At 40.5% G+C, this 15325-nt stretch overlaps 1 protein-coding gene across 5 annotated transcripts in view; it reads left to right on the forward strand.

Annotated features, from left to right (window-relative positions):
- Positions 1 to 15325, forward strand: part of Adam23 (ADAM metallopeptidase domain 23) — a 155628-nt gene that overhangs the window by 115882 nt on the left and 24421 nt on the right. For all 5 annotated transcript variants that reach the window (XM_027397059.2, XM_027397056.2, XM_027397057.2 and 2 more), the window contains exons 18-23: positions 632 to 712; positions 7123 to 7173; positions 7828 to 7891; positions 9985 to 10090; positions 11302 to 11421; positions 13671 to 13839. In XM_027397059.2, coding sequence (XP_027252860.1) covers positions 632 to 712; positions 7123 to 7173; positions 7828 to 7891; positions 9985 to 10090; positions 11302 to 11421; positions 13671 to 13839 — 591 coding nt within the window. The remainder of the gene's footprint in view (positions 1 to 631; positions 713 to 7122; positions 7174 to 7827; positions 7892 to 9984; positions 10091 to 11301; positions 11422 to 13670; positions 13840 to 15325) is intronic.

Consider the following 15325-nt stretch of genomic DNA (forward strand, 5'->3'; position numbering starts at 1 on the left):
CAACACCAAGGGAGGTTCTACATCATGATATTCTAGAAGATTTCAGCTCAGTTTGTGATTGCTTCACATTGCCTTCCAAATGATAAATTGCTTGAGGCTAATTGAGACTTCATATTTACCTGTCCTTTGCCAGACAAACAAAATGTTTTGTTTATCATAGGCAGTCACGGACACCACTGAAGGTGATTTATATGACTCCATTGTAATTTTGTTGTGTGTATTTATCTAAAGCAAGATTAATACTCAAGCTAATGAACAGACTAGTGATGGTTTGGTATATGTAACAGTCCTTCAGAGAAATCTTAAATGTGTAATGACAGTGTTTTGTTCCTTTGTGTTAAGCTAAACTAATGTCTCTTTACATAATTTTCATCATATTGTCTTCTCACCTTAATACATGGAGACAGTGGGGTTTTCAGTCTCCACGAGGTGCCTGTTGATAACTCCTCTTCCCTGTAGGGTGAGCATCGGAGCCCCATTTCTAACCAGCAGTGATTTTACCAAATTGTGAGGTAGGTGGGTGGTGATTAGGAGAAAGCACAGGACTGTTGGTGAATGTAAGAATGGCAGCTTAAAAAAAAGAAAAAAAAAAACCAGTTAACACCTTCTAATGTTGGGTTTTGATCTGTAGTTTCAGTCCCGGGGGTATGAATGTCGGGATGCCGTAAACAGCTGTGATATCACTGAATATTGCACTGGAGACTCTGGTCAGGTATGGAAAAACAGCATTTTAGCTCCTATATTGTGCAATACATGTTTTAATTCCTTCCATAAAGACCACATGTGTGGACCTGTTTGGGTTTCTTTATTTAGCTGTGTTTTCTAGATATTTCCAGCTCTCTACCACACTATTACTTCAGGAAGTTTGGTACAGTGTTTTGGGACTTTCATCTTTCCTTTTTTTCCCTTAAATTCCCCCCTCATAAATATTGTTATGAGTTGAGATCTATGCTCACCTCATAAGCCTTTTCCCTCAAGCCCCCACATCTTAGATATTGTTTTAAAACATTTTGAATACATTGGTTTTTTTGTTTTTGTTTTTTTCTTTTTTAAGAACAAATTTGGGAAGGGAGCTGATGTAGGCGATCAGCAGCAAGCAGAGCTTCTAATTCCCTGTCACCGCCACTGTCCCCATGCATTGCTAGTCCTGCCTCTCAGCCTCTGTGCTTTGGCATGACTTTGGTCCATTAAAATGATTATAACACTGTAATTAATATTCACTTCTTGAATCGCTCTTTGTATAATTTTTGTGCTTTTTATTTACAGCATGTTCTTTTATATCCTTATTTGCCATTCAAATTAACATCTGTGACTTACTTGCCAAGTATGCCAGGATATGGAAGGGAACATGGTTGTCTGGTCCTTGCTCTAGTGAAGCTTAGGTTCTGTTGTGTGTAGAGAGGCAAATAAGATACACACACACACACACACACACACACACACACACACACACACCATACATATGTATGCTGTGTAAAGAAGAACATGATGGGACATTAAGTTGGGACAATCAGATGGATCTTCCTTGGGGGGAGATGGTATTGAAATAGCTGTGGAAGGAGTTACTTTACAAACAGCAACTGCAGAGGTATGGCTTCTTCAGGAAATGGAATAAAAGCAGGCAGAGCTGGAGGATCGTATTAAATGTTTCAAAAGAATGTCAGGGTTTTGGCTGGTGGGACTGGTGCCACAGAAGGAACTGGGGATTTCGTTTGTCCTTCACTTTCTTTCTGATGTGTCTTCAGAAGGTTATCCTCTGCTAGTGTGTTGTTTTATGATTGCATGATGCAAATTTATCAGTCAGTTTTTAACCTAGAGGCTACCCATTAGATTTTGCTAGTTTTTTTCTCATTGTTTTGTCAGTATGGAAATAGAGATCTTTGTGCATTTGTAGGGCTATCTCTCATGTAGGGTTATCTCTCTAGGTTAAGTTCCCAGGACTGGAGTTACCAGCTGCAAGGTACAATGGCTTCCACTGGGATCACAATGAATATAGTTTGAAGTCAAAAGATCACACCATAAAAATGGACCAACTTGAGTTATAGCCATAACTTAATACAAGGGCCACATGTGTCTTTTAATAGAAGAAATGGTAGCAACAGGTTACTGACACAGTTGGTTTCACTATGACTTCCCTGCAGAGGCAGGCCCTTCCGTAGTGGATAGCCTGGCAAAGCAGTGGAGTGTGCTTGCTCCCCATCCACGTTGCACTTTCTGGTTCAGAGTGTCTAATCATTCTTCACCAGCTTCTCAGTCAACCAGTCCAGTAGTGGGAAAGCACAGTGGTTGACCCTGGACTGAGTTCTATTTGCTCAAAGGGAATATGAGAAGAGAGAAAGAAAATATGCTAATTAGTCTCTAGACAGCGCTTCCCCCATGGCTCTGTTAATGATACAGCACATGGAAATCTGTCCTGTTTATTTGTATGTGTGTCCTTTTTGCACATCTGTCCCTCATATTTAAATATGTAAGCAGATTCCTTTGCAATATTTCTCTATAGTGTAATGACAGAGCCCAAGAATTGTGGATTCTGTCTTTCACAAGTCTAGCAACCCTGGCATACAATTTGACTGAGCTGTTAGTTTTATGGAATATAATTATTTTTCATAACTTCAATATATGCCCTTGGCTCTCATGTTCAGTCTTTTTAGAAGTATAGGTTTCCATTTCACTCTTTAATTCCTGAATTGCTATGGAGTTCACTGGAATTCAGGCTTTTAAAATGAGGCTGTTGGGCTGGGGAGTGGTTTAGTGGATTAAGTGCATCCTGTGGAAACCTAAGGGCCTGAGGGCCTGAGGATCCCCAGCATCCCCATGAAAGCCAGATGCAGTGGCACACGCCTGCAACCTCAGCGAAGGAGGCAGAGGAAGGAGAATCCCTGAGCAGCTTAGTTTAGTTAATTGATGAGTTCCAGGTCCAGTGAGAGTCCCTGTCTCAAAAAGCATAGGTGTGGAGAGTGATAAGAGGGTACCCAGTGTCAACCTCTGATCTCCACAGATACACATGGAGCTGGGTGTGAACACACACACACACACACACACACACACACACACACCACACTCACACTTACACACCACAATACACACACCTCCCACACCTACACACACACACACACACACACACCACACTCACACTTACACACCACAATACACACACCTCCCACACCTACACACACACACACACACCACAACACACACACCTCCACACCTACACACACACACACACACACACACATCTACACAGAACACACAAACACACACCCCACACATATATACATACATACCATACACTCACGCTTACACACCACACACACATGTACAACACACACCTCCCACACCTACACACACACACACACACCTACACAGAACACACAAACACACACCTCTCACATCTGCACACACACACACACCACACATATATACACACATACCACACACACACTCCCACACTTACACATCACATACACACACACACACACACACACACACACACCTCCCACCCCCCCACACACACACCTACACAGAACTCACAAACACACACCTCTCACGTCTGTACACACACACCCCAAAAACACATGTGCTCATACATGGCACACTTACAAAAGTAAAATGAAATAGGGCCTCTTTGCTCAACCTATTTTACTGTCTAAGAAATGCAATTGTTTTTCTTTTTACCTCATATACCTTTGATGAAAATTGTACTGTTAAATTAATCTTTCAGTGGCACATTAGATAGAATGCTATTTTATTAGTAATTTTAAAATCTGATCATCAGAATAAACCAAATGAGGTAGCTGAAGTAGAAGGACATAAAACCCATAATATTTTTTCTATTTTGTAAGAGACAATGAATTTTGAATTTGTTGATATTCAGAGTTTTTATGAAAATAGAATCTCTGTGTCCAGTGTGTCTACATGGCTGTATTATGCCCTTATCTTTTTTACTTCATGTTTTTAGTTAATTTTTATATTAGTATTTACTGGTATCTCTGAGCTCTTTTTTTCTTTATTTCAAAACATACCAAAATAAAATATAATAAGATAAAACAAAAACCATCATATCAAAGTTGGACAAGCCAAGGCAATAGAAAAATAAAAATACCTCCAAGAGAAGGCACAAGTATCAGAGACCTACTCCTTCACACATTTAGGAGCCCTGTAACCGTGCTAAAGTGAAAGCTATAGCCTGTACACAGCAGACCTCGTGCACACCCATGCTGGCCCTGAGCTTGCTGCTTCAGACACTGAGTTCATAGGAGCTTGCTCAATTGTTTTAGAGGGCCTTGTTCTCTTGGTGTTCTCTAGCCCCTTTCTCTCCCACTCCTCTGCCCTCTCTTCTGTTGAGTTCCCTGAGCTCTGAGGGGAGGGATTTGATGGGGAGACACCTCGTTTAGAGCTGTGTTGAACTTTTTTTTTTTTTTTTTTGCACAGTTTATGACAGAATAATCAATACTTGAGCAGTTGAAAGAAATCCTTGGCAAACAATACATAACAAAGATATCTGAAAGCTGTGGAAATGGTCTCTGCAAGCACTAGTAATTAGTAGGGGGTATTCTGCAATTTAAAAGAAGCACCATTGAAACTGCCTCAGGTCAGTTTTCCTGCATGGCATCCCAGGAGAACCAGGGGCTTTACTTCCAGAGCAAAGTGCCCAGATTTACTCCTGTTCTGAACACCCTTAGAGGATGTCAGAAGGCCCGAAGTTCCCTGATGAACATTTCAGTGATGAGCTACTAGCCTTAACAATGTAACAAATTAATTAATTTATTTATTTTTGAGGCATGGTCTTATTTTGCAGCCCAGGCTGGCCATGATCCTTCCATCACTGCCCCTGACTGTTGGGATTCCAAGTGTCTCAGTTGCTTTTCTATTCTGTGACAAATAAATGCCTTGACTAAAACAACTTACAAAAGAGCCAAACAGTTTTACCAACTGGGGACCAAGTATTCAAATATATGTACCCATGGGGGCCATTCTCATTCAGATCACCTGTCTAACAACTGGCTTTGCTTAGCCTAAACTAAAAACAGATTGATTAGAAAGTCGTCTCACTGGTAGCTGTGACAGTTTATAATGAGGGCTATTTTTTTTTTCTTTTTTTTTTTTGTCAGTAAAGCAATCTTCCAGTTTTTTTTTTTTCCTTTCCTTCTCAAGACATCACAAAAAAACCGACATGCTTATTCTAGGAATGCCTTTACCCCTCCTCATTTCTATTTAGTGTGATTGTACTGGTTTTAGGGTAAGTGAATAATTTATGATAGCTGATTAATGAGATAATGGCTGTATTCTGAGGGAACTCAGAGAGACGGAAGAGGCCGTAGGGATCTCTGCTTTTTGCAAAGTTTGTTTTAGTGTCAATCAATGTATCCCTGAGATACTCAGCACCAGGCAGAGTGAAAAGCTACGGTGAATGACACTGTAAGGAGCTCCGGCTTTTAGGAAGACATAGAACTGACATTTTACTGCAAGGTGTCCTGCAGTGTGACAGCGTTCCCGAAGAATGCCGCATGAGTCCTTCATCTTTCTGTGACGAGCTTAATGCACAGCCCCATGTGTGCAGCATAAAAGAACTCCATTTTTACCAGTATGGGTGATCCATTCATTTTCTTAGTCAGCTAATAGTAATTGAGCACCCACCACATCCCAGTGTTGCTTTGTGCATCAGGAAACCAAACAGCAAATCCTGCCTGCATGGAGCCCATGTAATTGTGGGAACAAAAGTGAGCAAGCAGGGGAAATACATGGATTGTCAGTTGGTGGTAGGTCTGGTGGAGAAGAAAAATGTAGGAAATGGGGAACGGAGAATGCAGCATGGGAGGGCACTGCCACTTTAAAGAACACGGTTAGAGAAGGCTCCTTGGGAGGGTAGTAGTTGAGCAAAACCCCTGAAGAGAAGATGGAGTGAGCCCTGCAGTAGTCAGGCCATGGGCTGGCAGCATGCCTGGCAGGCCTATCATACGGAGCCACATTGACTATTGAGAGAGTTGGAAATGAGGTCAGGGAGATAATGGGCTGTGGATGGGAGGAGCAGATCACATGGAACTTGGGAGCTTTTCAGAACTTTTGAGCAGGGGACCAACATGATTTGGTATTTATGTTTTAAGAGATCTCTCTGGGAACAGTACAAGAGAACCAGGGTTCAAGCAGGAAGGCATGGGTTGCAGGTTACAGTCCAGGTTCCAATGGTGGTTGACCAGACCCGGGATTAATGGTAGAAGCAGAGGAAGAGTTGGTGTTTGATGTGGTTCTGAGGATTTGCAGTCATACAGGATGGTGTGTGTCAGACAAAAAGACAAATGGGGGTGCAGATGAAGAAGGATGGAGACTGTTTTGAGGCCTGAGCCACTGTTAGGTTGAAAAGCCATTTGCTGAGAAAACAGGAAATGAGGAAGGACCTCAATGCATGTCACTCTGTTTCTTACTCCTTGTCCTGTACTCTCTTCCAACATTGTGGCACCTGACCTTTCCCTCACTCCCCTAACTGTGTAAAACGTGTAATTTTACTTATTCTGGATAGCTGCTGGGGAAAATGAAGTTCATTTAAAAATGGTGTGATGGTTTGTCTAAGACAAAAAAAAAACACAAAAACTTCTTTTTCCTCATATTTTATTCTAATTCAAGTTTATGGTTTGAGAGGTCACAGATGTCACAGTGGTACAGCACTTACATTGATTGCATTGTGGTTCATGACTGCTTCTTCTGCTTCTGCAAATTGTCCCATAGGCACATGTCACCATGTCACATGCAGATTTGACATTTACAAGGAGCTTCGAAAGGTCTTGCAAATTAGTTCTTAATGTGTCCACTCCTACACCGCAAGCTTACTCATACCCCTCACAGCCCATTTATGTCCCTTCTGCTTGTAGCTCCTTGACAAATGAACACTATCTGTTATATAGTCCATCTCCTGGTAAACAGAGAAATAGAAAAAGAGTTAACTGCATGGACTTTCTTCATTTTAGCAATGATAGAATTAAATTAAATGACCTATTAATGGAGTTATATGTGGTTTTCTAAATGTTCCTAATTATATATTTACTTTCCCTCTCATTTTTATATTAAGTGCATTTTTTGAAGGCATTTTATATGTTGAACATCAACTAAAAAGATAATATTTTTCAGTGTCCACCAAATCTCCATAAACAAGATGGCTATGCCTGCAATCAAAATCAGGTATGGGCCATAAGTGAGATCTCAGTGTAATTTAGAATGGATTAGTGTAATTTCTTTCCCTCCTTTTGATAAGTGTAATTTTAGAAGGGAGTTTGCTGAAGTAAATTGCAGTGGGGTGCTGGGTTACATCAGCTTTGTTTCATTCACAGTGTTGCATATGTTTAATCAGTGACAGATTGTCCAGATTAAAGGAAAGGAAAAAAGAACATAATGGTTGCTGAAGCTAGGCCTCTACTTTCCTGGGTTGTGACCATCCTTAAATAATTTTACCTCTTTATTTAGCAAAAACAATATCAATCTTTTATAAGACTTTTCTCAAGTCATTCACATATAAGAAAGGCTAAAAGTCAGTTTGGTATCATTTGCAGAATGCTACAATTTTTGTTCCCCGTAAAAATTTAAGCTTCCATAATTATTTTACATTTAAAGAGCTGTGCTGTTAAGTGTGCCCAGAGCTTCTAAATTTTTATGTGGTGGATCTTACACTTCTTTTAAAATGTTGATATTTCTTATTGGTCACTGTGAAAATATACGAGGATGGGTTCTTGAAGAGAACGTTCTGTAATTTACCAAAAGGGGACTTTATAAGTCAGGATTTGGGGGAAAATGGCCTTGGTGACCTGTGACTCACAACATATGTGCTCTTTCTCTCAGGGTCGCTGCTACAATGGGGAGTGCAAGACAAGGGACAACCAGTGTCAGTACATCTGGGGAACAAGTAGGTTGCATCTTCCTGCCTGATGGCCATACACAGTTTCTTCTCCATGTCTCCCCTCTTCCAGTCTGTGACAGAGATACACACAGCATGGAGTGACGTGAAAGAAAAAAAATTAAGACATATTACGAAAACTGTGCACAGGCCTGGATGTATAACTCAGTGGTAGAATGCAGGAAAGGCTTTGGGTTCAATTCTCAGTGTACCTCAAATAAGGATGATGGCGATAAATAAGGATAAAGACAAAAACTATGGAAGACAGATATCCAAGTGACATCCTGTCATGGTAACCAAAGTGTCCTTCATTGACCTTGGGTGTTATTTATGGGATGTTGCATCTACCTGTGACAACAGGGTCAAGTGTCATGGTCATAGTCACTGTCTGACCACTTACATAATTGCTTGGCTTACTTTGTACCTTGCTGGTTTTACCTTGGGAGAGGAGTAGACTTTTTTTTTTTCTTTTTCTTTTTGTCATTCACTGTCTCAGTTAAAGAGATGACATGCAGAAGTTTCCCTGGGTGCAGACAAGACCATGGTAACAAATCTCTGACACACTGCCTAAATGTTAATACACACATCTACTGCCTGGCATTACAGTGACTCACAACTTGTTCATAAGGGTCACATAGGAATTGCCCTACTTTGCTTTCTGATTAAAACAAAACAAAACAAAACAAAAAGCACTGAGAAAAACGACTTTGGGGAGGAAAAGATTTATTTGGCTTGTACTTTCATCACTGAGGGAAGTTGAGGCAGGATTCAAGGCCTCCTTCCTGGAGGAAGGAACAGAAGCAGAGACCATGGAAGAGTGCTGCTTACTTGCTTGCTCCTTAATACTGGTTCAGGCTGATTTCTTATACAACCCAGAACCACCTGGCCAGGGGTGACACTACCCATAGTGGGCTGGGCCCTCCCACATCAAGCATTGATGAAGAAAATGGCCCCACTCGAGACTTGCTCAGGGGCTAGTCTGATGGAGACAGTTTTTCAATTGAGCTTTCCTCTTTTGAGGTGACTGTAGTTGTGTCAAGTTGATAAAAACTAACAGGAAGGCTGAGAAAAGACACTCCCTAGCTGCCTGAGGCTGGGGCTTCTGATACAAAGGAAAATACACAAAAGAGGTCATGCAAGGGTTCCAGGGTTTGACAGGTGTCGTTCCCGTGAAAGATTTCCATTCAGTGCTTCTTTTAGGCAAAGATAAGAAGAACATAGTGTCTTCTTAAAATCTAAATATCGAACCTCAAGTGTTGATATAAAATCTCAGCAGAGTCAAGCATGGTGGTTCGTGCCTGTAATCCAGCATTTGGGAAGTTGAAACAGGAGGATTACCAGTAGTTAATGTCCAGCTTGGACTAAGTAATGAGTTCTAGGCTAGCTGGGTCAAAAGGGTGAGAATCTGTCTTAAAACAGACAAACAAAAAACAAAGAACCTAACAACCTCAGTGGACTGAGGCTTTTAAATTAATCCCTGAATATTAACATAAAACAAGATTAAGAAGGTTGGAGAGATGGCTCAGTGGTTAAGAGCACTAACTGCTCTTCCAGAAGTTTCAGGTTCCATTTCCATTTCCAACAACACGGTAGCTAACAATTGTCAGTAATTCCATTTCCAGGGGATCTGATGCCCTCTTCTGGCCTCATGCGACACTGTTTGCACATGGACAGACAACTACACCCCCCCCCCCCGCCGCCGCCGCCGCCACACACTAAAATAAAATAGGATTAAGAGTACATACTTATTTACTGTGTGGTGGTGGTGTGTTATTGCTGCTAGTGATTTTTCTTGGTGGTCTCCTTCAAGCCCACCAGCAAGATATGGCTAGAGAGTTCTCATATCTGGAGCATTTTTTGGAGTAGCTTATAAAAGCAGCTGAATTTTGGAGATTTTGATAAGCCAGTGAATGACATACCCATAGCTTGAAATCAGCCCTTGCAAGTAAGTTTCCACCATAGGAATTGGCAATCAAGAGCCCCTAGAGCCCCTTTTGACCCCGTTTCAGAGAAGCAGTTAATGGACACTTTGTGGCACCCCACTGAGTGTGAGTAGCCCAGAGAAGTAAAATGTGTTTTCTTCTCTCATCCATCTCTGATAGAGGCTGCAGGGTCAGACAAGTTCTGCTATGAAAAGCTGAACACGGAAGGCACTGAGAAGGGTAACTGTGGCAAGGATGGAGACCGATGGATCCAATGCAGCAAACAGTGAGTGGACACCCTGGGGGCAAAGCAATTGCACTCCCAGGCTGATGCAAACACCAAGAGAACAACAAAAAAAAAAAAATAGGGAGTTGTGGCTGCAGTATATACCTGTATGAAACTGTCACAAGATTAATAAAATGTATTCTGTTAAAAATAAAACATAGATACATGTGAAAAGAAGAAAAAAAACATAAAACAAGCTATAATGCCGTGGATATTCTTTTATATGTGACCTAGTGTATATTGTGTCTATCTCCCTAGGGCATGTACTTAGCAAAACAACTGCCAGGTCACAGGGATACATATTTGAATTGTCATCAGATGACATCAAATCATTCCCTAAAAAGGGTTGTGCTCTAGGAAACCCTCCCATGATGTGTGCTATTCTCACCAACACTTGATCTCGCCATAATTTCTTTTCTTTTCTTTCTTTCTTTTTTTCCCCTTTTGTCAGTTCTGGAGTGTGTGGACTGCTATCTTGTCATGGTTTTAATTTGCATTTCTCTAGTTCCAAGTGGAATTTAGCTCATTTCCATGCAGATTTCCTTTTTAGTGATGTGACACTTCACCTCTTTGCCGTCATCTTGTATGAGTCATTGTTTATTGAACAGCTAGGCTGGAGGTAGAGGTGTTCTCATGACAGGTGAGTCATCTAATAACGCCATCAAAGATCCGGATGAATACCTGCCCTTCTGCTGTGTGATCCTTACTGTGTTGGCTTTTAAATTCTTATACTAGTGAATTCGTGGCTGCAAGTGGATGAAAACATCACATATTCAAAGGCAGATCATCCGGGGGGTCCAACCCTTCCAGCAAGTGTGATCTGGCCTTTCCTCACATCCATTTCTGAGCGGGCTGTGCTGTTCTCAGTCCTAGAGTGGAGGGGAGGGGGTGCATAGGACAGAGGATGTAGGGGACAGGAGTGCTGCTACTGGCTTCTTTCTGGCCTTTCTTTCAAGGGTGCGTACTTTGTGAGTGAAGCTCTGGTCCCTTAGGCAAGGAGTGTCATAGTTAACTCGTAGGGTCTGAGTGCTTTTATTCTGCAGTGAAGAGAATATTGAGAAATTTTAGGATGGGAGATAAGGCGCCATAGTAGATTGCTTGCTTAGTTCTGAGCCAGAACCAGACTATGGTAAAAATGAATGTATGTTCAGTGAGAGTTGTGGGTTGTTGAGCTGGATTCTCCCTGTCTTCTGCCTCTGAAACCCTTGCAGTGACGTGTTCTGTGGATTTTTACTGTGCACCAATCTTACTCGAGCACCAAGGATTGGTCAACTTCAAGGAGAGATCATCCCGACGTCCTTCTACCATCAAGGCCGAGTCATTGACTGCAGGTAACATAGAAGTCAGGAGAGGAGAGTTTGATAATCACAGATTTCAACCAAGCAGAATCTGAAAACACCAAAGATTTAAGATTTTCCAGTTTCCTGTTTTCTTTTTATATGGAAAATGACTTTTAAAAAGTAGTGTATTGATTTGTAAATCACACTTGCCCAAAAATGAAGTAGTTATCAGTAGTGAGACCTTTTTCCAGACCACAATTATGTTACAAGTTATGCCCCATACCGCCTAAGCTCGAGATTAGAAGTCCTCAGGTTTTAGAACATTTGCATGTACCTAATGGTGGAGCATAAGGATGGGATCCAAGACTATGTATGGATTTGACTTATGTTTCAGTTATACCCTGTACACACAGACTGAAGGAAATTTAAAAACATTTGTGTGTCTCTTTGATTAGCATAGTAACTGTGTATATTAACAAAGTTTCCTGAAATACCTCCGCACAAGGGTACAGCATGAATTAATTCTGTACACCCACACTACATACTCTCAACCTCCCTACTCTTCACTATTCTCCTGTTCAGCAAACTTTTAAGTTTATACATGTGTGAGATGGTGTATTGTGCCTATCTTTCTGTGTGCAACTCAGTTCACAAATATTCTGAAAATGATAGGATTTTATTCTTCCTTGTGGCTAAGTGATAATCTGTGATGCACACACCATATCTCCTATATATCCATTCCTGCTGGCGAGTTGATTGATTCTATACCCTGGCCAATGTGATAATAGCACAATAAACACTTGGTAGTACTATCTAGTATTTAAAAGAAACACCCACATTGTTCTCTTGAAGACTGTACTAATTTACACGCCTACTCAGTGTATTACAGTTCTTTTTTTTTTCTGTTTACTCTAGTCAGTGTTTGGATTTTTTTAAAATGATGGTTACTTTAAGTAAATTGAGATGGCATCTTATTGTAGGTTTGAATTGCAGTTCCCTGAATCATATTGAGCTTTCTTATATTTATTGGCCATTTATATTTCTTCTTTTGAGCAGTGATTTTTACCCAGTACTTTCAATGTGTCTGCATTTTAAGTGTGACTGTACTTTAATTGGACATTTTCACTCGTCCTGTCAATACTCATAAATTTTCAGATTTTGGAACATTTCTGAGTTCAGCATTTTGGATTAGGAACACTTAACCAGTATTCATTTTACCCCTGATTAAAATTTTTGAGCATTGGAATGTATCACTATTTGAATACTGTGTGTTTTATTTTTTATTGTAAGTCCAGTTGAATCAGTATTTTATGTTGCGTGTATTTGGTTTAGATATTGACCTAACAAGAACCAAATCACAGGCAGAAAATAGTTATTAAAATATAGTGTGTTAATGTCAGCAAAAAATACCTTTTATTCTTTTCTCCCTGTAGACAGCATCTGCCTTTTATTTTCACTGTCCCAGAACTCCAAACCATTTTTTTTATGGTAGTGAATAAATGTTGGAAATTATCTAAGAGTAATTTTGCACAATTGGATAATGCTGTCTTGGTCAGATAAGTGCTATTTTTCCATCCTGTTAAATGACTCTGAGGTAATTCTAACGAGGCCTTAGGCAGAAAGCTCTTCCATGGGATACATCTGTATTTTTGTATCTAGTACCTTCTACGTACACAACGATTTTTCAGTGTATACATTCTCACATGTCTTGTTACATTATATGTCTATATTACAAACAGCCATATTTGTCAAACATTCAGCAATGTTCTCTGTTAGTAATTACATCATTAATTATCATTCCGATTCTAAGTTCCCCTAATTTTGGAACATAAGAAGTATACAGAAGTAATGAAGACCAGGCCTGACTTTATCTTTTTAATTGTGATAGATAAATCCTTTGGGGTAATAACAATTTTCAAAGACCTTATTTTGATGTTTTTGCTAACCATTATTTCCCTCCCATACTGCCTTTTCCCCACAATGCCTTGGAGAACCAAGGACATACTTTCTTCTTGTCTTCTTACCAAACACCTTTCACTTAGTCCTAATATTGGAAACAACAGAAGAGTTAGAATGTTTCCTGGCAATAATAGTTGTTCCTGATGATGTGTGTTATAATGATAATGAAGAGTAGTTTCTTTCTGGCATGCTTATTAAAGATAGGTGGGAAGGAGAAGGAGACTTGGAAAACCCCTGTTAGCTGTACCCTTCTCTTCTGTTTCATGAAGTCTTGTTTGTGCTGCCTCAGTGTTGTAGGTGTGGTGGTGTTAATGCTCATGTGGATCACTCTCTGCTTTCAGTGGTGCTCACGTAGTTTTAGATGATGACACAGATGTGGGCTACGTAGAAGATGGGACTCCATGTGGCCCATCCATGATGTGTTTAGATCGGAAGTGCCTACAGATTCAAGCCCTAAATATGAGCAGCTGCCCACTTGACTCCAAGGGTAAAGTCTGTTCGGGCCATGGGGTAAGTAGACAGCAGTGTTACAGCTTAACTCTTTTTAATCTGAGATTCTGAATTCACAGTGACAAGACAGCCAGATACAGCCATTTCTTACTGATGCTGTGGACAGTTTCTATGCCCCATTATCATCATTTTCTCCGTACCTTTACCTGCTAAAATAATTATTTATAAATTAGCTTGGTTTTATTTTGTTATTTCTCATATCGTTATTGGTTATTTGTGTTGAGCACATTCTCCAGATAATACTTGACATCTGTGTTAGTCAATAATCTATAGAAGGATAAATATCCTATCTACCCACCAATCTATGTACCTAGCCTCTATCTCTCTAAGAAGATTTATTATGAATAATTAGCTCCCATGATTATGGAAGCGTCGATGCCCACTGTTTTGCTGTTTATAAAATGGAGAGCTATGGAAGCCATTGGTGTGATTTGTTCTGAGTCTGTTGACATGAGAATCGGCAGAGCTGGTGTGCATCTGTGTACTAGGGCTGGCGAAGATTAGACGAAGCGTCGCAGCTCAAACTCTGAAGAGAGAAAAGAGGTTGAATTCCCCTTCCTCCTCCTTTTGTGCTTTACCCAGGCCCTGTTGGGAGTGCAATCAGCTCTGTGGAGTTCATGCATTCAGATTTTTCTCTCGTCTGGAAATGCTTTCACAGACACATCCAGAAATAATGTTCAATTGGGCACCCCACTGCCCAGTTAACTTGGCACATGAATTAGCCATCACGACGTCTTAGAAGTTGGAAGAAAAATGACATGGTTCCTAAGGGCCTATAGATTCTGTGTCTGTATTTTTTTTAAATAGCACAAAACAGTGTAAGTCATATTAGTGATTGACTTTCCTCTGAGATCACACAGTCAGGAGAGTGGATCGAAGATGATTGGCATTCTTCTAAAGATGTTTAGATATGCTTGGGCTGTTTTCACCCACCCACCCCCAGAAAAAGATGCTGTCTATATCCAAACCTGCGTGAGTCTTTAATTTTGTGACCAAAGTGTCTGAAAATGTTGTCTTTCCTAAAAAACCTAAGTTTAACAACGACAATAATAATAATACCCAGATTTTAACAGTGATTTTAGATTGGGTTTACCAAAATGAAGGCATTTCAAAATTTATACAGAAAAGAAATTTGAAAAAGAATGGGCAGTAACAAAAGAGAGAGAGAGAGAGAGAGAGAGAGAGAGAGAGAGAGAGAGAGAGAGAGAGAGGTTTTGGAATGAAGGTAGAAGGAACCCAGCATAGAGAGATAGGCAGGTGATGCCAAGTAGAACAAGGTATGGATAGGCCCAGGAAGCTTCTCTCGTGATGACGTTTGGCTGAGTAGGCTTACAGGGAGGCTGTGTGGCCTGGTGTGTTAGTCACTCTGCTTGTTGATATGACAAAATACCTAACATAAACAACTTCAGAGAGGAGAGGGTGGTTTGGATCATGGTTCAAGGACACAGTCCAGCATTACGGGGAAAGGTGGAGGTACTTAGCTGTC

The sequence above is a fragment of the Cricetulus griseus genome, chromosome 2, assembly GCF_003668045.3.
Source record: "Cricetulus griseus strain 17A/GY chromosome 2, alternate assembly CriGri-PICRH-1.0, whole genome shotgun sequence".
NCBI lineage: Eukaryota > Metazoa > Chordata > Mammalia > Rodentia > Cricetidae > Cricetulus > Cricetulus griseus.